Raw genomic sequence first — 25,181 nt, 5'->3', positions numbered from 1 at the left:
AATATATTACTTCAGCAGTTACTTTTTAAAGTCAAGCTGAAATTACATACAAAAGCTTTAACCGTAAGAACATAACATCTATCAATCTGATGTATTGTAAATGCTGTTCTGTCCACAAGGCTAGACTGTTTCATAAGCCAAGATTCACTGCTAACAGCAACTTGTCTATTCCTGTACAGTTTGATTCAGGTTTGACTCATTTCCTGTGTCCTCTTAGTTCCTGCGATGAAGAGAACACCGAGTCTCTCCAGCACTTAATAAACACTCGATATTAGCAGTGTGATGCACACTTGGCAAACCTGATACAGTCTGGTGGCACCTACAGTTGTGAAATAACAGAAATGGATCTCACATTGTATGAGGCAGCACAGAGTGGGTGCATATACTCCACCCGCACACACAAACACACACAAACACACACAAACACACACACACCCTCACAGAGCCCCTGACCTAGAAAAATGAGTTCCTAAGAAGTTGCGGAGGCACATAAGATTTTCCAAACATCTGCATGTGCCGTTTACTGTTACACCACATACACATTCATTCCGTCTTTCTCTCCCTCCCACAAACACACACATGCACATTAGTGTTGTGTTAAATAAATTGATACTCGACTTTAAAATCAACTCGATTATATCGGGTGTTTTTGATTTCATGCAATGTTGCGCCGACTATCAATCTGCAGATACGGACCGGGAGGGAATTTGTTCCGGACCTGCCAAGTGCCAAACAAACAAGCAGGCACACACACACAGGCGCACCACGTGCATAAACCAGTGTTGCAGTGGCTTCTTTCTTCAGGTATAACGCATACATAAATAACATAGCTTTTATCCAGTAGAAAAATCTTGCAGGTGTCCTGAAATTTCATCGTACCCTTTAGATTATTCTACCAGTCATGTGCACAACAATGTTCATCATTTTTTTACGCTCTAAAATCAGGTTTAAATCATTATACCTGTTTGATTTATACTGCTATGGGAATATGTTAGTATGTTAGTGTATTTTCAATGTTAAATCATTCTACATATTATTTAATACCTATAGTACTATTTGATTGGGTGTTGCGGTGGAAATCCTACATGTTTCTTTTTCTTTTAATCTGACTGGGTATTTACAATGTAAATTTATTGTATGTGTTTATTTTAAGATAGTAGGAATATCAGACATGGTATTTTGCATTGTAAAATCATCCCGTTTATTTTGTCAATGTGGTTTAGATTATACTCAATTTTGCCCTGCGTAAGGAAAATCCGGTTAGACAATTCGAACACCGGTATAGCCCCAAGCGTGAGGTTTTGCTTTGCCGACGAAGCTCGTCTTTCTCTCGGTCAATCTGTTCGGCGACCGGCAGAAAACAGCAGCAGATTCAACAAAACAGTGTTTCCTAAATTCTGCCACTGTTACTGACTGCCTGGGCATATGAACATTAAAGTACATGCTTAAGCCTATATCGAATGATAATGTTATAACGCATAGTTTACATTATTATCAATTATCGTCTGGTATCTGTCTGGTATCTGTCTGTTGTAGGGATATTTGCGAGACATCAGGGATATATACAATAACATCGTCACATCGCCCAGCCCTATTACACATCCTAACAAATAAAGCCACAGATGCAAAGTAAGAGGTTGTGGTGTTCCTAACATAACTCAGAATCCTGAAGACATGTACAATCCTCATTGCATCTACACACAGTGTTCCCAGTGCTGTGGTAAATACTGGCTGGCACGATGAAAACGCCGGCCAATAGAAACAGGCTGATTTACACGGCCAATATGGACTAAGTGATAATCTGCTGAACAGATTTATTATCGCTCTTCTCTACAGTCGGATTAATCTATTTAAACCGTGCAGCATGCTTTCCAGCCTAATCCGGCTAGAATCGCAAAGAATACGTCTGAGGACTTCGAGCCAGTTAAAGCTCGCCGTCTGCCATAATGAACTTTAGTCTTATAGCAAGATTTCACAATAACAGCAAACACAAGGTTCATGTATGAAAAACTCAAATCATTGTTGCCTGTCTACAACCGAATTGTTTCTGTATTTTCTGTACACACAACAAACTTGTGCTTTATGTGGGCATGAGGTGAAAAGAAATGTCCCGACATAATACTTCCACTATGTTGGTATTGTACTTTGACCTGTGGACGAAATTTACAAAATACAGAATCTAAGCAGATGCAGTACATCATGTGTGTTGTTCAAAACCAATATTCTGATATTCTGCTTATTTGATGTTTTGCATACTGTGCGAGGAAGTGTTTATGTGCAGACACAGGATAATGTCTGGTTAATTCAAATGTAAATGCTGACCTTTGCCATTTCCTCTGCTCCAGCCACATTGAGAGCATGACGATGAGTCTGATGACGAATAAGAGACTCCGCCCCGATATCCAAGCGAGGCCTCTTCATTTCAGAGTAATCCACCTCCGAATGACTGCTGTGCTCGTGCAGGTAAATGTGCTCATAACGGATGTGGGGCTCTTGACCTCTGTAAAGCAGAGGAAACAATGAAGAATTATGGGTAAATTAAAGAGAAGAAAGTTTAAAACCTGAAATGCCTCACACAGCCGAATAAGATCACAGTAATACATGGCACTGCATTTGTCATTTAGGAAGTGAAATATGACACTCACAAAAATATAAACCAAATTAAAGTACTGACACTATTACTAAACTTAATTTAAGCTACAGAAACACTCTGACCAAGAAAACGATCACTTTTGAGGAAACTTGTCAAGTAGTTGTCAAATATATCTTTATATATTTATAATGGTCATTTTCTTATCTACAGTGAATTTACAATTTAAAGCTTTTACTAAATTACTGTAAATGTTAATGATGTTAAGCAAGACTCACGCAAAGACACAATACAATGACCCGAATGACTGAGAACATCCATGGACATAATTATTGGTGGTGGTCATAGATTTTTTTTTTTTAATCTAGATTAAAATGGCTCATTTGAATTCTGCCGAAGGCATTCAGAATATGTGTGCTACCCAAATAATGACTAAAAGTAAGTCTTTGAGAACGGGTGTCTCAAGCCAGGTGGCGCATTAGACCAGGGGCTCATCTCCCGTTTCCAAAATGCATCACAAACTGCTTGAGAAAGCTTTTCTACTATGATAATTGGTGATGAAAATAAATTATGTCAAATAAGATGTACTTGTGTTTACTTCCGCATTAGCTAAGGGATGCTTTGCGTTTAGGTGGTACTTGAGACTGGAAGAGCTCCTACAGTACATTTACATTTAGTCATTTAGCAGAAGCTTTGCAACTGACAAAGAGTTAGGGAGCAACAAGCGATATGTCATACAGGAGCCATAATACATTAGACCTCAATATAAAGTTACTGGTTTCAACTAAAGCTAGACCACTACCTGTTGAGAGAAAGTTATTTTTTTAAACCAATTCCGCATTGCACAAGGTGCGAACAACCTTAGTCTTGTCGATGTTTCCATCTTAAAAATAAATTTTCCCTGAAGCAACCCGGCGGCTTCAAAGCTGCATCCATGTTAGCACGTCACGTTTGATGTGGTAATTTCACGGTAACGTTTTGTTGTGTTCAGACCAAACGCGAATGGCGCGTAAAGCGCGAGTGATTTAAATGTTAAGTCAATGCAAAGACACGATAGACCTACTTGCAGCGTGAATCGCGCGAATGAAGCCCTGGTCATGAGATGATGAGGCGGCGCGAATCACACGAATTGCGCGAATCACACGAGTTGAGAAATCTCATTCTTGCCCAGTACAGTGCACTTGTATCGCGCGATAAGAGTCTCACGTTAACGCAGCATGCCCACCACTTTAACGGCCCACCACTAATAATTTTACAAAATTAACATAAAAAAGTGCTACAGCACCACACGGTACGGGTCAAATGAAATGCAGTGTAATTACAAACGGCCATTAAAGTCAAGTTATGATCACACCAATTATTTCACAAACCGTCACCTAATGCTGGGACCACACCAAAAAAATTTTTGAAATCTTATAAGAGTTTTAAATTGTGAGTGACCGCAAACATGAGGAGAAAAAAAAATTCTAGATTTATTAATTTTGCCCGTTTAATGTGTGGTGTGCTGTGATGTGACAAAGAAAGCACACCACACAACAACAGCTTTTCCAAACAGAAATCACAAATTCTCTTGAGATTTGAGAATAAGTCAATTATTATTTCACAGTAAGCTTAGTTTATTATATATGTGTTCAATCTAAACAAATGTTTACATATAACCTTTTATATCATTTACATTAAACATTGTTGAGAAATTGCTTTAATGCATTTAAGGTGGCACTAGATATAATTCTTCACTGTAATTGAAGTGATAACCATGGTTGTTATACTTCTGTCTGCTGGCTTTCTAATAGGCTATTGTTTTGTTCCAAGTGACAATCAACAGAGTTCTTGTGCGTTTGTCCTCTGGGTCTCCCCAACACATCAGGATTTCTGCTCTTAAGTATTCAACATGTTGAATATTCAAGATTCGCGATCGGGGCTGTTTATCCGATCACTCTTAAAACACGGTACACCACAGGAAAATCTGATAAGATAATCTTTGGAGCAGTTTAAGATCATCAGGACTTTACCTAGGACTGTCAGAAGGGCAACTTATGCCCTAGCATAAGACTGCCCAGACATTAGAAAAGCGTAACCATGGTAACATTTGAGTGCTAGAGCTGCAACACTGCCGTGCTGCGCTTGCTACGAGAGTGAGCATTTTCACACCCGAGTGTGGCGGATAAAGGGGCCTTGATGATCTCTATGATGGTGGCAAGCAGGGTGTGTGATATAAGAGAAGATGATCTTCACACTAATACACACACTCATACGTCAAACACATCATCTCTTATTCATGTATTAGGTCAATCACATATTTATCCTTCCAGTCTTATATTGGCAGATCAGTCGGCAATAATTGACTTAGTGGTACATTCATGCTAACTTTTGTTCCGAGCAATTAGAGGTTGTGCCATTACTGCCATATAGTTGACATGTTGGGTCTGCGTCGAGTAGTCATCCAACAATAAAAAATATTTTATAAAACAAATAATATTTTGTGAAATGTCTTTGTGGTTTTGCGTCCATAGAATGGAAGTCAAGGGGAGCGTTATCGTTGGGTTACCAACATTTTTCCGATTTTCATCTTTTGTGATCTACATAAGAAAGTGCTACAGATTTAGAATAAAATGAGGGTTAGTAAAATATTGTCATTTTTGGGTGAACTATCCCTTTGAATGTGTTAAATAGAGCTGATAGGATCACAGTTTTGTTGAGTTGCTGAAGCACACAAAACCTAAATGACTTGCACTTCAGTTTTGTGGAAATCTTTCAGAGAAATTCTGTGTAGGCCAGCACATGATTGCAGCTGCTCTTGACCTATATGTGGCAAAGTGTATGAATGACTTTTAGCTTTGAATGATAACCTTTAATAACCAAATACTTGAATTACGCAATCTATAGCACATTAAACTCATAAAGCATGTCAAACAAACCACACAGAGCTGGTCTGACTTCATTTAAAGACTTCACATGCAGGTCAAAATCTTTCCTAACCCCCCCCCAAAACTAAAGTGTCACCCAAAGACTGTCAGGAAATGAGCAAAAGTGACTATTTCGTAACAATTCATAACAATGCGATGAGGATAGACATGCTTTAATTTCCCACTCGTATCATCTCAACCGTGTGGACATCTCCTGCACATTCTCCATCAATGCAGCGATAGACATGCCAAAACTACAATGACGGATTCTGCAAAATGAGTCATTTACACAAGGAAGACATTAACCCGTCAGTCGACTGCTTTTCTGGATGACTAGTTGACTAAAAATTTTTTTATGTTTGTCATAACAGCAATAATTATGTGATGGTAGTGCATTGTCATAGAGACTCAATGACTCAGTGACAAAGGGGGAAAAGAGCATGAGCATGCTTTGATGGAAGCCCATACGGGGCTGTGCTTTGTATGTTCACAGGTGGTTCACAGGCCACACGCACCTCCTTCCTGTAGTTCAGACAGATGAGGGAAAACACATACATACACATGCACTCAATAACCTTTAACAGCCACAGTGTGCCTCTCCTCCACTAAACCACACACACACACATAAACACACAGTTTCACAGTCAAACAGACGGTCTCTTCCTGTGCCGAAGTCAGGGATCAGACACATGTGACACACATATGCATCAATATCCTTAAACCCCAGCATTACTACTCTAGATTCTACAAAGATAAGACACACAGAGTGGACTTTGTCTGTATTGCATCTGTTAAGACATGCATGAAGTTGTTTATTTGTGTGCGCATATATAAATAAAACCCTAAATATGACCAAAACTGTGCGTGTCCACAGAGAATAGGAATACAGTTTAAATTCATCACACTACTTGGTTTAAATAAACAATCCACACAATGACTCAATGACTCTCTAAAAAATGCTTCAGTACATGTGTGCCAGTTTCATAAAACACAAAGATTTGAGAAAGTGGAGCAATTGAATGACATAAGACTGTAACAGGCAATACAAGATTATTTTGATGCGTCTAACCTGAACACATCAAACAACATTCCTCCTGAATCTTAGCTTTAAGAAAAACTAGATTGAAATTTTTTTATTGACATTGTCAAACCATACTGACAACCTGGAAAAACAACTATTATTGTGTTTGAAAATATACTTTTGTTTTAGTAATTTCTGTAACTAAGTATTATGTATTACGTATTCAAGTATGATGTTACCTATGACCACTAGAATAAACTGTGGTAAAAACTGGAGACCTAAATATGATTGCACACCCTTCACCATCATGCAACCGTTTCAGCAGACAGCCAACACCCTTCTTAGCTGAACAGAAATATGAAAGAAGCCGGGCATATTATGTCTGGAGTAATATAGAGTGTCTGTGCAAGTGTGTTTGGCTCCCTGGTGCACTCGCTAGTGGAACTGATCTGAACCAGAGCAAAAGGCCACACATACAAAAAATACTTTGTGAGCAGCGAAGGGGAAAAAGACACAAAACGCTTGAAGCACTCACATACAGCTAACCGAAATCATCCACTTTCCACAGCCGCCTGACACTTACATAATCACATCATCACACTGCAGCTTTCACTCACGCTCTCTTACTCTGATTCTGCGAGTGGGCAAGATAATCTGATCTGCGGGCTGGATTTGTCATGCACAACAACATAAAGAGAGAGAGAGAAAGATTCTGAATCAAGGACACATTATGCATGCTTATTAGCGTTGTGGCATTATGGAGGAACGTTGAGCTTGTACTGCTGTCAATCTGTCTCTCTCCTTTTCACCCTCTACTGGATCTTTATCTGTTTCCCATGAAGTTAAAAATAATTATTTTCTTCACAGCCAAGCATAATAGCCACTTTTGTGCCTAATGAGATCACATTTTTTGCATTTAATTACACTTAAACTGGTTTAAAATTTCTAAAAATATATTTGCTAATTATTTTTATCTGAGCACCGAGACTGAAATTCTGGTTTAAATTCATTTTAAGAGAATAATTGGGGAATGATTGCAGAAATCATGTCATACCATATTAGATAGCTTGGCAATATCTTACAGTGGTCATATTTAATAAGAAAAAAAGGAAAAACCTTGTTATTAATATCATTATTAATTTGGGGAATCATGCGAGTAAAGTCAAAGTGGTGTACCACAATTTAAGGAGCAATTTTGTTAATATTATGCAAAAAGACAAGACAGAATGAAATCAAAGCTAACAGCAAAACACTAAAACACTAACAGCTGCACGCAAAGATTAGAAACTATTTTTTCAAATTTAGATAATTTGACATTTTTAGGCTGTGTCAGGAATTCTGACACCATGTGACAAGAGACAATAAAATGCATTATAATATTACATTTTATCCACAAAATCCACGTATACACGGTGTAGGAATGCATGTCAAATGGTTTGACCCCAGGAATATATTGATTCATAGCTATTATAAAAATGATTATTAATTTTGAAAATGTCATCTGACATATTCCATCAAGGCCATATGTGTTTACATTGGCGTCAATTTATGTCTGTCAAATATGATTTTAAGTTGAAATCTTAAATAGTGTAATCGGTTACACCATTGGACTTCTATAATAAACATAATTTAATAAAATATAACTAATTTATGATGGTAATTAAAGATGTAATATAAACTTAACTACTAGTTGGAACCATTTTCAAGTGTTATATTTTTTTGAGAAAGTGGTGCAATCCACAATGTTAGAATTAAAGCTTATGGCTTTGAGTGTTTGGTTTTGTACAACGGCGAGCAGGCCGGACCGCGTGTGGCACTGGGGTGCTGTGGAAGCATTTTTAAAGTATATGAAGCAGTCTGCTCTCAGGTTGTTCTTGCTGTGATGTGGTGTCCAACCGGTTTGTGGGGAGCTTTGCGGGGTCGAGTGTGGCCATCTTCGTAAGGAACAAAATGTGCTAACGTGACCGAACTAAAGAATCTATTAGCCAAACGGAAAGATTTATCGGCCCAACAGATCAGTCGACCACAAAATTGATAATTTCATCATTTACTAAGATATTGCTTACATTTTTGGAACAAAATAACTATTTATTTATGGCTGGTTTTAATCCAAATGATGTGCAATATATAAGAGTACACCAGGTTCACTCATATGCTACCGCTAATAGAACGAGAAGAAAACACATGAAATTGAAGGTGATGTCTAACTCTGATTGAAGATTCTGCTAGGGAAGCATTTATTAGAGTAATAACCCCATCACGCTAGCTTTTGCTGAAATAGGCTTGTGGTCAGAATGTGGTCATAATGGGAAACTAGTCTAAAGCACATATGTGGTTAGCACTAAATAGTCACGATCTCAGTGCAAGACAGTTTTGGCAAGCACAACATGGGCATGGTTTGTACCTTTCATTGCCTGGCTGAAATTCAGACAGAAGGGACGGTCTGCGGCGGTGGGCCAGGGATGCATGAGACAGATGGGAACTGTATTCTCGAGCAACGGGGTGGTAGTCCACTAGTCCACCAACATCCTGAAATAAACACAACAGCACACGTTACTCATGTGGAACGGACACTGAAGTTGAATGAAGAATGTGATTAGATTTTTCTTGAAAAATCAATAAAAGAAATACCGCGTGGGTTCTCAGCTGCAGAGGAAGCGTGGATGGACTGGGAAGGTGACGGGCATCCACAGCCCTCCGACCCTGAGGCATTGGCTGAGGGTGCGAGGACATGCTGACGATGCAACTTCCCACTACACGCTAAAAGTGGGTTTGGTCCCAGCACAAACGCTGTGCATCATGGGGCGTTCAGTCCAGGCAGTCACCGACCTGGAAAAAAACAAGGGGAATACATTGTTAACAACTGTAAATATACGACACCAAAAAAACATCTTCAGTAAGGTTGTTATAAGCAGCTGTTGCTAGAAAGACTCTAGGGAAATCACTGAAGCTCTCTGAGGGATGGCAAAAACAGCCACTGGGAGTTTGATCATTACAGGGAGAAAATGAGCCGAGTGAACGATCATGAGAGACTAAGAGAGAGAAAGCCAACACCTGCTGCTGGCCGCCGGATACATGTTGACACATTAAGTGAATGAATGGAGCACTCTGTATCTTCTGCACTCACTCTTTCTATCCTCATTGAGGCAGCTGGTGTTCTCCGCCGCATTCTCAAACTCCATTTTCAGAGGTACAACCAAACTCTTTACAACAATTTAAGTATGACTGAAAACAAATGTTTTTCACCGTAATGCCCTGGAACTCAACAGTTATTCTAAAATTGCTATGCGCCACTTATTTACCCACCATCATCCAACAATCCAATGGTTTACAAATGCACACTGTGAAATCCCACTACAACCTACACTAGAGTATGAACAGTGTATAACATGAGGAAAATGTGCAAGGGTGTCTATTAAAACTCCACCCTCAATACCACAGGGTTATTCAAAGATCCCAGCTGTTTGACAGGTTGATATCATCAACCAGAGGTGGTGTCACCCAGATCTCCACGAGGACACAGCATGACAACACAAACTAAGGCTAAGCATGCACTATGCAGTGCTCACGAACACTGGGATGTAGCCTAAGCAGTGCTAAATGAACCGTAGTTTTGATAGCTATCACAATAGAGCGATTTTCAAAGCTGTTCTTTGCCATGAAGTGAGAACACTGACCTTACATGAAACACTGATTTTAGCCATAGGGTTGTTTTGTACCATGAAGCTTTGAAGCATGAAGTTTTTTCCAGATATATGGATGACGGTGTTTCAGCGGATCAGAGGCTTAGGAGGCTACTGTTATAGTAGCATGCTCTACTAGCCTGTACAGCGAAGATTCCTCAAAGAAAGTTGAAAAGCAGTCGTGTGATCATGAGTTATAAAAGATAAATAACCATTTTACTTTAATGGAGTGATATTTACAAATACACCACATAGTAGTATCACAAAAGCACCACCGCCTCATCCAAATGTCTCTGGCTACGTGTCAGACTGTTTAGCGCTTTTTTGTACCACTTAACGTGGTAGTTTACCCCAAAATTAAAATGATGTCATCATTTACTTACCTTCCTGTCATTTTTGACCTCTACGATTTTCCTTCTTACACTGAACATAAATAAAAGATATTTAGAAGAATGTTGGTAACTGGCCCCCATTGACTTGCACTGGTTTTGTGTCGATCCAATAGAAGTGAATGGAGGCCACACCAGTGCTGTTCGGTTACCAACATTCTTCAAAATATCTTCTTTTGTGTTCAGTCATAAAGGTTTGAAATGACAAGATGGCGAGTAAATGATGACAGATTTATCTGTTTTCACTTTGGGTGAAATATCACTTAAAAACGTTTCTTGTGTGAACAACTCATACAAAATGTGCCTGATTGGAGACAGGCCATGTGAACTCCAAAGCATCCTTTTTATACAGGGTTTCCCCAAGACTTACCAGTTTGTTTTTAAAATTTACTTAATCTTAAATTTAATAAGTTATTTAATTATGTTAAGTAGTTTTGACAAAATAGTTTAGTAACTTAATAGCCATTTACAATGACGGTTTCTAGTTTACCATGATCACACTGATAAACTGAAATGTAAACAGACACACTTCTTTGAATGAGCATGCCCCCCCCCCCCTGGTTGCTGTTTCACAAGATAAGACTCTTGGTCAATGAAGACATAAAATCACCGGCATTTCAAGGGGCCCCTCGACCCTCTCTCTTTTTTCGCTCTCTCATACACACACTTTTACACACTTAAACTTGTAAAAGTCGTCTGTCATAATAACTTGAAGAGTTACATAAAAACTTTTCATGTTTCGACATATTTTGAGATTTAAAATGAACCAACAGTTCTCTATCCTCTGCTCTAGATTAGGGAAGCTTTCAAAAGCAGTGTACGCTACAGTCCTCCTTCCTTCCTGTCTGTCACTGAATGATTTACACTGAGAGCAGATCGCTCTAACGTGTTTTACTGTGTTGTGTGTGGTGGGGGAGGAGATTCGATAGGCCAGGAATGTTTGGAGCTCGGAGGAGAAACAAAACGTCCTTGTCATCATAAAGGCTATCGACAGGCACAGTGTAGACTCACACATATACATGAACATACATGAAATGTTAAATTCGTCACACCTATCATATAGAAAACTCACAATAGTGTGTTATGTTTTGCCATTAGATCTTAAAGCAATATTTCAAAGTAACACCCTCTGTATATGAGGCACGTTGCAGAAAAGCATTTAAAATTTTTATAAATGAAAAGAACATACACATACATTTACATTGTACAGCCAGAGCAGAAAAGTAAAGTGAAGCTTATATTTTGGTTTGAAAACTTAAATGAAACACATTTGTTATTCGAGTTATAAATATAATAGTAAACACATATTCTTGGTCATTAACACACTCGTGCATAAATACTACAAGCCTGGTCGGTCAATCGCTGACCAATAACAGCACTGGGAAGCAATTAAATATGAAACAAGCTTTGCATTATGGGCTTTGCCATGTGCCTGATGACAGGATTCACAGACGTGTTTATCAAGAATGAGATCAGATAAAACATAGATTTATGTCAAATGGAAGGTGTATACCAAGCACATATTTCCGCTTTAGATCTACTGGCACAACATAAACTGTGGATATTTGGAATGCAATGCCACAACTGGAATGACTGTGCTGGGAACAAATGGAATGAGACTACAAAGTTGAAGATAATAAAAAAGAATAAGGGAGAAGGAAGAGAGAGAAGAAACAGAAACAGACGGTTTGACGGGGTAAATATTAATCTCAAGGATTTGGAACGCAAGGGCTCCTGTGGAATGAGACGGAAAAGGAGGTCTGTGAGAGAGAGAGAGAGAGAGAGAGAGAGAGAGAGAGAGAGAGAGAGAGAGAGAGAGAGAGAGAGACTGGGCCATCAGACAGAAGGGGAAACACATGCCCTGGCACGGATACAGACACCCACAGGCAAGCTCTTGGCTGCCTGCCAAAAGCACAAATGAACTCACTTACCCCCCTCTCTCTCTCTCTCTCTCTCTCATCCTCCTCCTCCCTATTTCAATCACAGCCACTGTCTTTCTCTCAACCCTTTCTTCTAGGAGTGGCTGGCTTTTGTGAGATTTTTTTTCTGTCTCACATGTCCCTATATACCTATTCTGTCTCTCGTTTTTTTTTTAACATAAGCAACTATTTTTGATGATCCAAAATGCAGCTTTTGCCATTCAGCCATAGTTTATAGAGTCAAGGCTTTCACAAAACCATAGAAAAACATACAATCGGTCCATATAACCTCTGCTAATTCAAGTCTTCAGAAGCCTTCGATTCAACAATGGCACATCAACATCACTGATGGCAAAAACATTTTGACTCTGTCTGGTTCTCATTTTTCAATTCTAGATAAAAATGCAAGCTGGGCACAAGCTTGCGTGAAAAGGAAGATTATCAGTGAATAGTTTTTTATACTAGAATTTTATAATATAATTTTTGCCAACACTTGCAATAAAACACACAAGTAATATACTACTACACTTTTGTTTTCAAAACGTAACGATTTTTCAAAATGCCTAGCTTGACATTTGACAGCCGGTTCTTATGTATGTCTGGGAATGATTCATGTGTGATGAATGTAATATTTGAGGCCTGGCAGTTCCCATTAGTGACGCAAAGAAAAGCATTAGCTGATGAGCCACGATCAGGTCCCTCCTGCTGGCCCGGTAATGTCAGAGACAGCATGAGGTGTGGCGGCCGTGTGCGTGTTACCATCCATCTGCATTACTGCCATGACTACCCTGCGACATCTCCCATAATCCCACAGCGCAAAATGCCACTTCAATCAGCGCTGCCATTATCACCTTTAATTTCTCACCTTCAGGATTTAAACTGGAATGTTCAGTCTGGGTTTTATTTTGACTCTGACACTCTCTGTGATGCATGTTGTGCAATTAGCAACACCGCATTTAGACTTACAACATCGCTCCAATTTCATTTCTATCCTCTACGGCCAGGCTGTACATCATCCTGCGTGTGGAAATAAAAAAACACACAGCACTTCACCCGACGGTCTGGTCGGTGAAGAATGATCCATTTCCAAATAAAGCAGCTCTTCATGGCTTATCGGGTTTCATCTTAATTCGCCCATTTAACTGAATGCACGCACCCATTAATTGTATTCCTTTAACACAGCATACTGGACAGGTGATACAACCTGGTTCTGCCAATGCTTAGACCTATACATAAGCTGTTGAAACAATCCAAATGACTATTTAACATCTTTGTTCTATAGGTAGGACCAAATGATAAGCCTTTTGGTCAACAAGCATTAACAATGTTTTGTAACTCAGTTGTAATATTGGCTTTAGTGTGAACAGGCATTTAATGGCATCCTGTTAATGGTATTCACACAAACATGTTGGGCAGGTGGAATGGCACGTGGCAGCTGTTTTGATGCACCTTCACCTCCATTCTTTCTCATAAACAAAGCTTTTAATATCACTACTGCTGCTTACATGCGCTTTTACAGATGAGGTTATTATGCACTTACAGTGGACGAGCCTCGTGTGTGTGTGTGTGTGTGTGTGCGTGTGTGTGAACAAGAATGACTGTATTTCCCTCTTCCAGTGCCCCTTTCTGTTCTCCCTGTACCACCCCCTTCTCTCCGCTTTCCTCCCTCTTTACCCTCTCAGCTGACCTTTCTATTGTTCTTTCAGACAGTGGCCCCTGTAGGTTATTTGGGGTCGCGGTGCGGGGCAGCTGTCTGACCTCCGTGACGGGCTGTGAATAAAAACACCCTCCCCCTCTTCACGCCGTCAGAGCTCTCTTTACTGTCCACATAACAGCTAGTGTGTTATTCTTGCACTTCAGTCCATATTTATTTACAGATGCGGATCTGGAGTCTCGTCCAAATCTTACAGCTCAAAATTACTTTGAGCCATGAGCGCTTATCATAACCTCCTAACTTAAGACCTATAATCATCCGTCTGCCTTGCGATGCTTGCTGATAAACAAGATGATAATTCATGTTTAAGGAGTTTTTGAACACATGCCAAATGGAAAGAAGCCAAGAGAATGTAAGTAGAGGTTGTCGGCGTTGGAAAAAAAAATAAGAGCGTGAACACGGCCAATACACAAATGCTGTGGAAAAACCGTGGCATGTTCACAGACTGCCCTGATTTTTGAAACGACTCAGTCCAAACCACGGCCAACACCACCATCCCCTTCTGTTTCGGTGTGCAACACCGACCGCACATTTACAAGCGCACTGACTTTCAAACCAACATCCTGATGCACTATTTCCACTTCTCTTTTAAACATAGACGTCTTGCACTTCCCCCATACAAACGATCATACACCCAACCACCACCCACCTGTACATAAACCCCGGTCCGTTTTTAGCCCCCGTGTTTCAATAAAAACCAAGACAACCACACAGTTGAACCCAAAATAGCATGTGTGAAGATACGGCGAGCGTAAACAAATAAATCTTTACAGCTCATTTCAGTAAAAACGCCCAATAAACAGAGAACTGCAGCCAAATCCTTATGCAACCGCTCATTCAACCAACATTAGCAAGAGCGCACACACTGTGCTGAAGCTTTTGTGTTGCACAACATCAGAGTGAATGACTTATCAGCAATGTGGAAGATAATCTAAACAAATCCTCTCTGTCTTTATCATTTAAGATCAGTGCCATTCTCTCTTTCTCTATGGGTGTGTGCGTGTCCAAAAACACAGATATCACACCGGTTTTGATCAAGATCACATAATAAACCGAAAGTGTTTCCATGTAACCATACTATGAGGGCATGGGGTACAGAATGTGCTGTTAAGGTAACACAGGATGCAGATTCCAACCAGAAAACAGCCGGATGCTAGATGCTGGCATGCACACAAACATTTTGCAGTAGGTGAGAATGTCTCCAAAAGCCTGAAACGCGTAATGTTCACCCCTTTGAGAGAACCTATCACAATCAAACAACAGTGACAAATGCAAACATGTAAACAGACTGAGATGAATGTGTGAAGCAAGTGGTCCCATCGCCCACATAAATACAACACATACACAAATGATCTTGCATGATATTAAAAGCCACTCAACACAAACACCCCTGCATAAATCAACAGTGATGCATCTCAATCTCGCACAGGATGAATGACACTTCCATCAGGTGTGCGTGTCTGTTTGTGCGTGAATTACAGTTGTGATGTGACTGACAAAGACCTCGCCAAAAATGGCAGACAGACACACACGCACACACAGTTAGCAGATCACCAGTAGTCTCTTCTCAAGCATTCAAAGCCCCAAACACACTCCCACTTGCTGCCGGTTGAGCTATGCTTTGTCTGCCAAAGCTACTTCAGACAGCCATTTTTCAGCAGCGGTCGAGCAGAAAATGAGATTCCCCCATCAATAACCTGCAAGCTTCTTCTAAACAGGCTGGAATTTCCTCCTGAGCCAAGAATTCACATCCCCCACAGTCTGGAGGTAGAAAAAGAGACGTCACAGACAGGGAGCACTGCCATTTCGCTTACGTTATGAGCCTATATTAGAAAGCGGTTGGAGAGACAGGGCTTTAGAATGTAAATGATCTAAGGCGTCCATCAATTGGATATTTTCTTTCGGCGCTTTTGTCTCCAAGGCATCTCGTCTTTTGTGCAGAGATTAAACCAAGAGTCATGGTTGCTGAGGGGAACTCTCAAGGGCTCACAATCTCTCCCTCTGCTATTATGCTCACTAAACCTTGATGCTTGCTGAGCATATGTGTCGGTAAACTCACTGACATAGATTTCTCATCCTCGTTTCACCATCCCCATATTTTATACAACAATCAAATGTTTGCTGACTGCAAATTCAGATTTCGACGGATTAGAGGTCATAAATTAAGGATGGATTAGGATGCGGAGTAACATGTTTCGCCTCAAGGATGTTTAATGGGCCATGCTAATTTAACACTTTTTCATTAACTCTACATCAGTCAGCTTGTTTAAGTCTTAAGTCTGATGCTGATGAGGTTGCCCAGATCCATGGAAGAAATGTGCAGAATGATTGTTCTCAAAAGGCTGGGAGGAGAATAGTATGTTCCCTCTTGCAGGAGCTCCTGGATGAAAATGCAGCACAATGGAAAGAGCTTAACCTCAGCACTGAATGTGAAAATCATAAGACTGTGTTCGGATTGGTGGGAGAAAGTGAGAGTATAGACATAAACAGTTCAAACAGGTATACGGAACAAAAATATATAACATGAGATTAAAAGATAATTGCAATGGATACAGATAATTAACTGAAGTAGGAATCTCCACGATGGGCTATTTCTTCTTATGCGGTTTGTAAAAGTAGAGTCAAACTATCCTAGAGCATTACGCATGTTTCGCATGATATCATCAATGCTTGACAAAACTAACAATGTCTGAATAGCATTGACATCCGTCTCAAACACTCACTTCTGAGACATATTACACAAAGTCCTAAACTGTAAACTTTTTTTCACACATTTCCCGAATATCCATTCTTTCCCTGCAGATTGCTATGCAGTGGAATTGCTTCTGCTGATTGTAGATAAACAGATTCTACTGACAGAAAGCACAGCTCCTCTTCCAGTAAAGTCTTGGGCACTCTTCCACATGAGTCAATAATCTATTATGCAGACAGAAACATGCTCGCACACAAGCAACGTACCCAACTCGCCATTTGACCACCTACCATTTAAAATCCAACAGCTGCTATATGAAATACATTTACATTTATGTATTTGGCAGACGCTTTTATCCAAAGCAATTTACATTGCATTTTACCATATTATATTACCATACCATATTTTACCGTACCTGATTATATCGAATGCCTGGGATTGAACCCATGACCCATAACCACTGAGCCACAGGAAAGCTGTGGCTCAAATACAACAGCTAGTTTAAATCCTCATTTGGAAAAACATACCAGTGGAGTTTTCTTGCAAAAATAAATCAAGAATTTATTACTGCCTAGGAACAACAACATAGTGATTCAAAGATGGAAGAGTTCCAAACATAAACAGCTGTTTGTGTTACATTTGTTGACAAAGAGTAGCCAGATAACTGATCTGATCTCTTTTCCATGCTGTTTTTAAGTCTAAAATAAATAGCGTAGGTGCAGAAGCAAACCTTTATGTGACTTTCTTTCAAATACCTTCTGCAGTCACAGTGCTGATCGTTTCAGGTATCTGAAAAAAACGCCAAAATGATAACGCAAATCAAAGTCAACTGAATGACTTCAGAAAAGAAAGATCTCGCAACAATAAGTGGCTATTGCAAGAAGGTGAAGCCCGTCTCCATTCAATCTTCACACACATCTGTCAATTTCACCAGCCCCTACTCACACAGCTGCTGAAACTGGTATGCTTTGCTGCGCAAAATCCGTCCGCCCCTCACATCCTGTTTCATAAGCAGTCGCTTGTTTCATAATGGGCCATAGAGTACAAAACCCTGAGGCAGAATGAGAACGAAAGAGAGAGTGTGTCACCAATATACTGCATATACAACTGCTTCAATAATCCCATCTGCTGCAATGAAAGATGGGACACAAGGACATGAAAAATCCAAATTAGATGGATAATAATCGGCCCACACACAGCCTTAATTCAACCATGATATCTGGGTTTAAGAGCAATGGGGTTCCCATGACCACTTTGAGACTCCAGAGAACAGCTGACCTAAACTTAAAACAGATATATGAAAGATAGTGAGTGGAAAACCAACACCATCTTTCTTACAGAGAGTATTTAACCACTTTTTCCACTACGCAATAAGAAGAGAAGAAACTCAAAATAACAATGTTAAAGGTGCAGTCTCTACTCAGACGGCCAAAGCTGAAACAAGGTAAAACGCATAGAAGCAAACTTGACTAAACAATTATATCGACGCTTCAAATAAAATATATATCTTTTATCTGTCCGAAGGACAATCACATGACAATGCTTAATGTCAAGACCTGAATTACATCAAAATTAAATTGATCTCCTTACCTTGTGAATATTGTGTGCTTTTGTTTTGTGAAGTCTGTTTAGATCAAAACAATTCAAACTAGTGCTGTGCGATATTCCGGTTCATACAGAATACCGGTGTGTGTTTTTGTTATGAATAAAAAAATACAGTTAAATAAATATTACCGTTGTATGTAGCTTAAACAACGTGCGGTGTGATAATGACAATTAGAAGATGACTAATCTAAAAACATAATTCATAACTATGCTTCTAAATTAAACTAAAAAATAACAAAGACAAGGCCAAAGAATGCATGTATTGCCCACACCTTGTATAAAATAACACCTCATTTCATTGCAAGACAGTCATGACTCGTGACTGTTCTGTATCTATTGTTCTTCAATAACCAGAGCGAACATTTGTATATTTGTACACTTTTCTATTGATTTATTAAAAGCTATGAACTCACAGGGCACTTGTGTCTTAATAAAAATCACTCAATTAAAAACACAGCCTAATTTTAAACGTACGCAGTACTTGACAACCAGTGCCAAACATGCTCACATGAACACACAGACACTCACACCTACATTTAGTCCGAAAACTGTCAAGGAGGTAGCAGCTGCTATGAATGTTAGCCGTGCAGACACACATTGACTTTCTCCACAGACACTGGCTGATGGATACTGCACAAACACAACTGCTGAGTAAAAATCTCAGCCCTAGGCAGTGATGGTGAGAAGAATGTAAACGAAGGAATCAAAAACAACCCAATTTAGCCTGGACAACTAAAAGAAACTCACTAACGCTCTGGTAACCCTGCATTGCTTGAGTAAGCATGCTGCAGCATGCAAGAGCCATTCTCAGCACCTTTTCTATGGGTAACACCAATATGCACATCGTATCACTTTACTGCACAAGCAAATAAAGCTGATGGCAAAAAGGAAGTTGTAGCGATTCTACTTTGCTTAGCAGGAAATACTCTTAAAATGCTGCTGATGCAAATATAATGGATTCACCAGATAAGCGCAAGTCAGTCAAATGGCTTTAACTGTTTAGGCATAATGACCCTGTTTCACAGACATGGCTTAGCTGAAGCCAGGCCTATCCCTTAGAAGAATTAAGACATTTATGTCGGTTTTATGAAAATGCCTAAGAAGAATAAATTACTGGAGTGTATCTTGAGACAAAACAATTGGCACTGGTATATTTTAAAGGGGTGCTGCAACGATGTTTCATGCATTCTGACATGGTCAACTTGTCAAAAAACGTGTTGGGCGCATTACATAGTATTTTAGTGCTCAATACATTCCCCCATTGTACAGGTTTCTTAAAGTTTTTTTTCGAACATATAACACTGTTTTGTAACAATATTTCTTAGTCCTTTTTTGGACAATTCTCCCGGAAAAGCACAAAGCACGCCCAAACTTCAGCATGGAGAGCAGGAGAAGGAGCATGCGCAGACGTCACTTTCACTTGTGTGCAGGAGAGAGAGCATATGTTTGCAAAGTTTAGGTGTTTTTTTGTTCATCGCATTAAGGTGATGAATGTTCTATAAACTTTGGATATAATGCTGGATTTGGAGATCGTTTGAAACTGATATATGGAGCCGTCCCAGCGCTAAAAGATGCCGGAAATGAAGCGCATGTGACGTGTAATTCTTATTTGTGATTTTTGTTTTGTTGACAATGTGCTTTAGTTCAACCACCCCTGCGCCCCCACACACGCTGTATGATTTCAGAAGTTATCGTAAAGTTGTATCTATCTCTTAGAAATGTGATCCAACTAAATATTTTTCGAAAGATACTACGTATGCAATACTACTCTATAGGTACTCAAGATTAATATGAGATTGGCAGAAACCCTGTGTGTTAAGGACGCTTTAAGATATTTCTGGTTAAGATTAGGGATGGGCATTTAAAGCAAAAACAATATTCGAAGATCAATGAGAACTATTCGAAAATTATTCGAAATTCGCACCCCTCCCTCACATGGACGCATTTACAGTATTACACACACACAAACGGAGAGGGAGAGAGAACATTTACGCTTCAAATCTGTATGACTGCACACTGCTTTATGTACTATGGAATAGGCAATCTTACATCAAGCAATACATAAAAAATTAAAGCTGCAAGCAGCATTTAGCGGGTTCGAGCAGTCTAAGGCCTCTATTGGCCTTGCCATTGTCAACTAGGCTCAGGAATGGCACCGTAACAAATCCACAACGAATGACACTCTTCCACACCAAGAAATATGACAGAAACGGTCGGTAACTTTTAATACAGACCATGCATGCTTACACTCGTATGCAAAAACGGGCGTAAACCGATAATACCTAAGGGACGAGTGCAATGAACCAATTCTCATGTCTCTACGATGATTTGTTGCAGAGATATAGATCTTGCTAAACGGTTGCTAAGCTAACCTGTTCGGTTGCCATGGGTGTGGAATAGCACCTGTCAATTAATAACACATCAAACCACAAGTCAAACGAACCAAGCCCCTTGTCTCTATAATATTCTACTGCAGAGATGTAGGTCTGGCTAGACGGTTGCAAAAAATAATCTGTTTGGTTGCTAAGGGTGTGGCTTGGCAGCTGTCAATTGATAAAGAACGAAGCCATTAGCAAAACAAAGCAACTCCTGTGTCTCTAAAACATTCCATGCACATATATAGGTCTTTTTTGTTAATACAATGCACATTCTTCAAAATAGCTCATTTTGTGTTCTGAAAAATTGATTAATAAAAATAAGACCAATTTAAATAGATAATTGATTCACATTCATGGTCTGCAACAATATTCCAGAAGACCTTGCCATTTAACTGATGCTTATTTCGTTGAGTCTGGTGACTCTGAAGGCCATTGGAGTACAGTGAGCTCATTGTCATGTTCAAGAAACCAGTTTGAGATCATTTGAGCTTTCTGACATGGTCCATTTTTTACTGCTGGAAGTAGCCATCAAAACATGGACATGGTTGGCAACAATTCTCAGGTGGTATGTGTTATCTAATATATCCCATACCATATATGCAATTGTTTCTCCATTTTGATGCTCGGTTTAAACTTCAGCAAGTGTGTTTACCACGTCTGGATGCCAAAATGGATTGAGTTTATGCTATGTGACTGGCTGATTAGCAATTTGATTAGCAAATGATGTATTTATTAAAGACAAGTTTAAAATAGTAATTTAAATGTATGATATTTCACCTTTTTGACTGTTGTGAAGGCATGCCTCTTCCGATAAGAATCACATGTTGCGTGCTTGTTTTGTGTCATAATATGTGTAATAGTACTTAATGGCAATTCTGTTGGATTATTTATTAAGGAGTAGCGACCTTCACCGTACTCGGTTAACGCTAATATAATAAAGGACCCTGTTATGGTCACAAAACAAAAAAAACTCAACATGTTTTTGATGATTATTGACCTAGAGAGTCCAGAGAAATGTACTGTAGTGGAAATTTTGAAATTGCTTAAAAATCCTTAAGCAAGTTTGCAAAAGTAGGTTTTTTACATCATGCCAATAACTCACAAACCATTTGATAGACGTCAATGGTTCAAGAGGCAAAGTTGTTATGAATGAGGAGTTCTATCGTTTGATATCAATAGTTTGTGTATTAGTCAAATGTCACGTGACACACAGTGGTCTAGGCCACCAAAAGACATGTACATTTAACCCTTTTTACTGTTATAGCGCCAACTAGTGTCCAAACGCCACGTTATTTTGTATGTGACATCGTAGTGGTGGTCTTCACATATTTTCTGAGCCCCTTGCTGATATGTTAAGCCGTTCTGGATTTATGGCCATTTTAATGTGATAGGCTCAGACCATTTTAAGTTTTGGCGTCCCTAAGCAGCGGTGAAAGAAAAATTTCAACTTTTTTTCAATGATTATTTACATTCACACTCCACAGAAGTCATCTGCATTGGTTTGGTTCCGATCGGTTGAAAAACCAGGAACTAGTTCGCGAAAGTAGGTTTTTGACATCATCAGCGATAACTCACGAACCATTCGATCGACAGAAGTGGTTTAAGAGGCAAAGTTGCTCAGAATGAAGTGAGCTATTGTATGATATAAACAGTTTGGGTATATGTCAAATGTCACGTGATACACAATTGTTTAAGCACTCCTAAAGCGTTATTTCGCCCCCCGGTGGCCGAATGAGTTCACATTTCTTACAGACCTTAAAGACCATGAGACGAATAAGCCCAGTGAGCGTCGTTTTGTTCGGCCTCCGTTAACCCGGTCTAATAAGTGCTCAAACTTCATTGGCCAATGGCGGCCATGTTTTTTCAGATACGCCAATGTCCTTTTAGATATTCATGTAGAATGAGACAAAGACACACCATACCAAATAATAAGTCAATCGGGCAAACTGTTGCGTAGTTATGGCCATTTTCTAGCTCATTCAAATTATAGCGCCACCTAGTGGCCAAACGCAGCATTTTTTTTACCTTGACCCCGGATTGAGGGTCTACACATATGTTCCAAGCCCCATGAAGATATCTCAAACAGTTAAGGAGTTATGGCCATTTTAGTTCAATATGTTACTTCCGTTTTGGACATTTTTGCGCCCTCTAGCGATGGGGGATGAAAATTTCAACTTTTTTTTAATAATTATTCATATTCACACTCCACAGAACTCATCAGCGTTGGTTTGGTTCCAATAGGGCAAAAATCCAGGGACTAGTTCATTTTTATTTTTTTTCATAAAATGCTAATTAGCGAAAAAATTTGCATACCGGAAATGAAATCAGAGATATACGTTTTTTAAGTTTTGAGCCAGTGATTACACTGATATAAGACACTTGGGTGTGCAACAAACGGTTTAGGAGTAACAAGCGTTAACGCGTTCGGCATCGCTGTAGCGCCACCTATGGGCCGATTTGGCTGGTTCCGTGTATCTGAGTAGCGACAAGGACTACTACCATCTGACCAAGTCTCAGCTCTGTCGGTCTTACGGTTTGGGCTGCACGATCAGTTCTAGGGAAGAAGTATAATAATAATAATAAAACCAACAAATACAATAGGTTTCTAGCCCTTCGGGCTCGAACCCTAATAAAGATCTCAAACATTAATATTAACAACCGAATGATGGCACTTATTAACAGTACGTCGATCAGAATCAACCGCTCATAATGCTAGGACATTTCCTTGTAAAATATGAGCATGCACATTTATACCAAATAAAAAACAGTGTGATTGATCAGGAAAATATATTAAAGCCATAAAGATTTTAGACCAGACTTAACACGCGTTAAAACATATTAACCAAATGACGGCATTTATTAACAGTCTGGAACGATTTCATGAATAAACAGCTCAAAAGGCTTCAGTTTCTATTGTCATGAAAAAGTTTCTCCAGTCTGGCAGTGATCGTTTTTCTAGACGAATAGTAAACTTGGGCTCTACAAACTCCATAAGATTTTTAAAACCCTCTCTTTCGACAAAGCCGATCAGAAGCATATCCTTAGCGATCATCCTGCTAGTTAGAACCGTTATTTGCTCCGCCCGTATGGCATCCAAATTGGTTGGTCTGACCATAAACTAGCAACTGATTGATGACCTGTGGATGGACCTGCTGGGTGCTTCGCCCTCAAATGATTGTGCATCGTAGTTGTTGATCCATGATAAGCCAGCTTTGCATTGCAGAGTTTGCACTTCACTTTATTCTTCATTTTATTAAAGGACCCCCACACAGAACTCATTTTTGACACAGTCTCAATTTACCGTTTCCGTTATGCCACGCGGGTCTACAGTGTGCGTAACTTCGTTACCAATTCTTGTGGGAAAATGTTTTCCTCTACTGTCTCTTGATTGACAGCCTTTAGGTTACATTAACGAGTTACACGTGAAAACACGGCGAGTTTTTTTTAAGATCGCACACACTATTCGAAATTCTATAATTAAATAAACTATTCGCATATTCGAAATTCGTGACTCATCCCTAGTTAAGATATATTCAGTTACGACAGGTCACACATTCCTTTTAGTCTGAGACTAGCCTTTACCCTAAAAGGGGTGTCATCGACTAAGGATTTACATAGTCAAATCAGAATTGTCAAGACTTGACTAAAGTCGACTGATCGCAAGCCAGGTAGAAGACTCTATTTGAGTCTTTATTTAAATGACCTTCTTATAAATAATAAAAAATTGTTTAAACTCCAGGACAAGCATCCCTCTTAGTAAAAACAAGGGCTCCGTAACCTTCGCCATGTCACCTTCAGTCAAATATCCTAAACTGCATTTGTAGCCTAATTACCCCAGCCTTTTTTAGCTATCAAATACTTGGCTACTGGCACATGTTTACAACACTCACAGCGCACATTCTGACCACCACTTGTGCAGGACAGATGTCATGAGAGTTAGTCAAGAACTTTGCCTTATGCTAATAGGATTAGTCAGGCCCTGTTTTGATCGAATCAACTCGTACATAAGTAGTAGGGCTGGGCGATAAAACGATAACGATATGTATCGATACAACACCTTTATCAATAACAATTGAAAAAATGTTTGTTAGAACACTTCAAACTTAACATGTATGTATAGAAAGTTTATAATTGGCATGCAATTTGAAGTTGTGCATGTTTAAACTTTGAAGCTATTTTAATCAGACATTTCTTCTAACACTTGTTAGCATTCTGCATTTTTAAGACACAATTAGGCTTTAAAAAATTATTATTTTTTTAAATCATAAGAAAGTTATAATTGGT

The 25,181-nt window shown here is 39.3% G+C and overlaps 1 protein-coding gene across 8 annotated transcripts in view; it reads right to left on the bottom strand.

Annotated features, from left to right (window-relative positions):
* LOC130407327 (nuclear receptor corepressor 2-like) overlaps positions 1-25,181 on the bottom strand; it is a 76,995-nt gene that overhangs the window by 48,202 nt on the left and 3,612 nt on the right. For all 8 annotated transcript variants that reach the window (XM_056730112.1, XM_056730113.1, XM_056730117.1 and 5 more), the window contains exons 2-4: positions 9,149-9,346; positions 8,922-9,046; positions 2,323-2,500 (exon numbers count right to left, since the gene is read on the bottom strand). In XM_056730112.1, the coding sequence (XP_056586090.1) occupies positions 2,323-2,500; positions 8,922-9,046; positions 9,149-9,250 (405 nt within the window). In that variant the 5' untranslated portion in view covers positions 9,251-9,346. The remainder of the gene's footprint in view (positions 1-2,322; positions 2,501-8,921; positions 9,047-9,148; positions 9,347-25,181) is intronic.

The sequence above is a fragment of the Triplophysa dalaica genome, chromosome 18 (genome assembly GCF_015846415.1).
Source record: "Triplophysa dalaica isolate WHDGS20190420 chromosome 18, ASM1584641v1, whole genome shotgun sequence".
Classification (NCBI taxonomy): Eukaryota; Metazoa; Chordata; class Actinopteri; order Cypriniformes; family Nemacheilidae; genus Triplophysa; species Triplophysa dalaica.
This window is presented reverse-complemented; position numbering and strand designations above follow the sequence as displayed.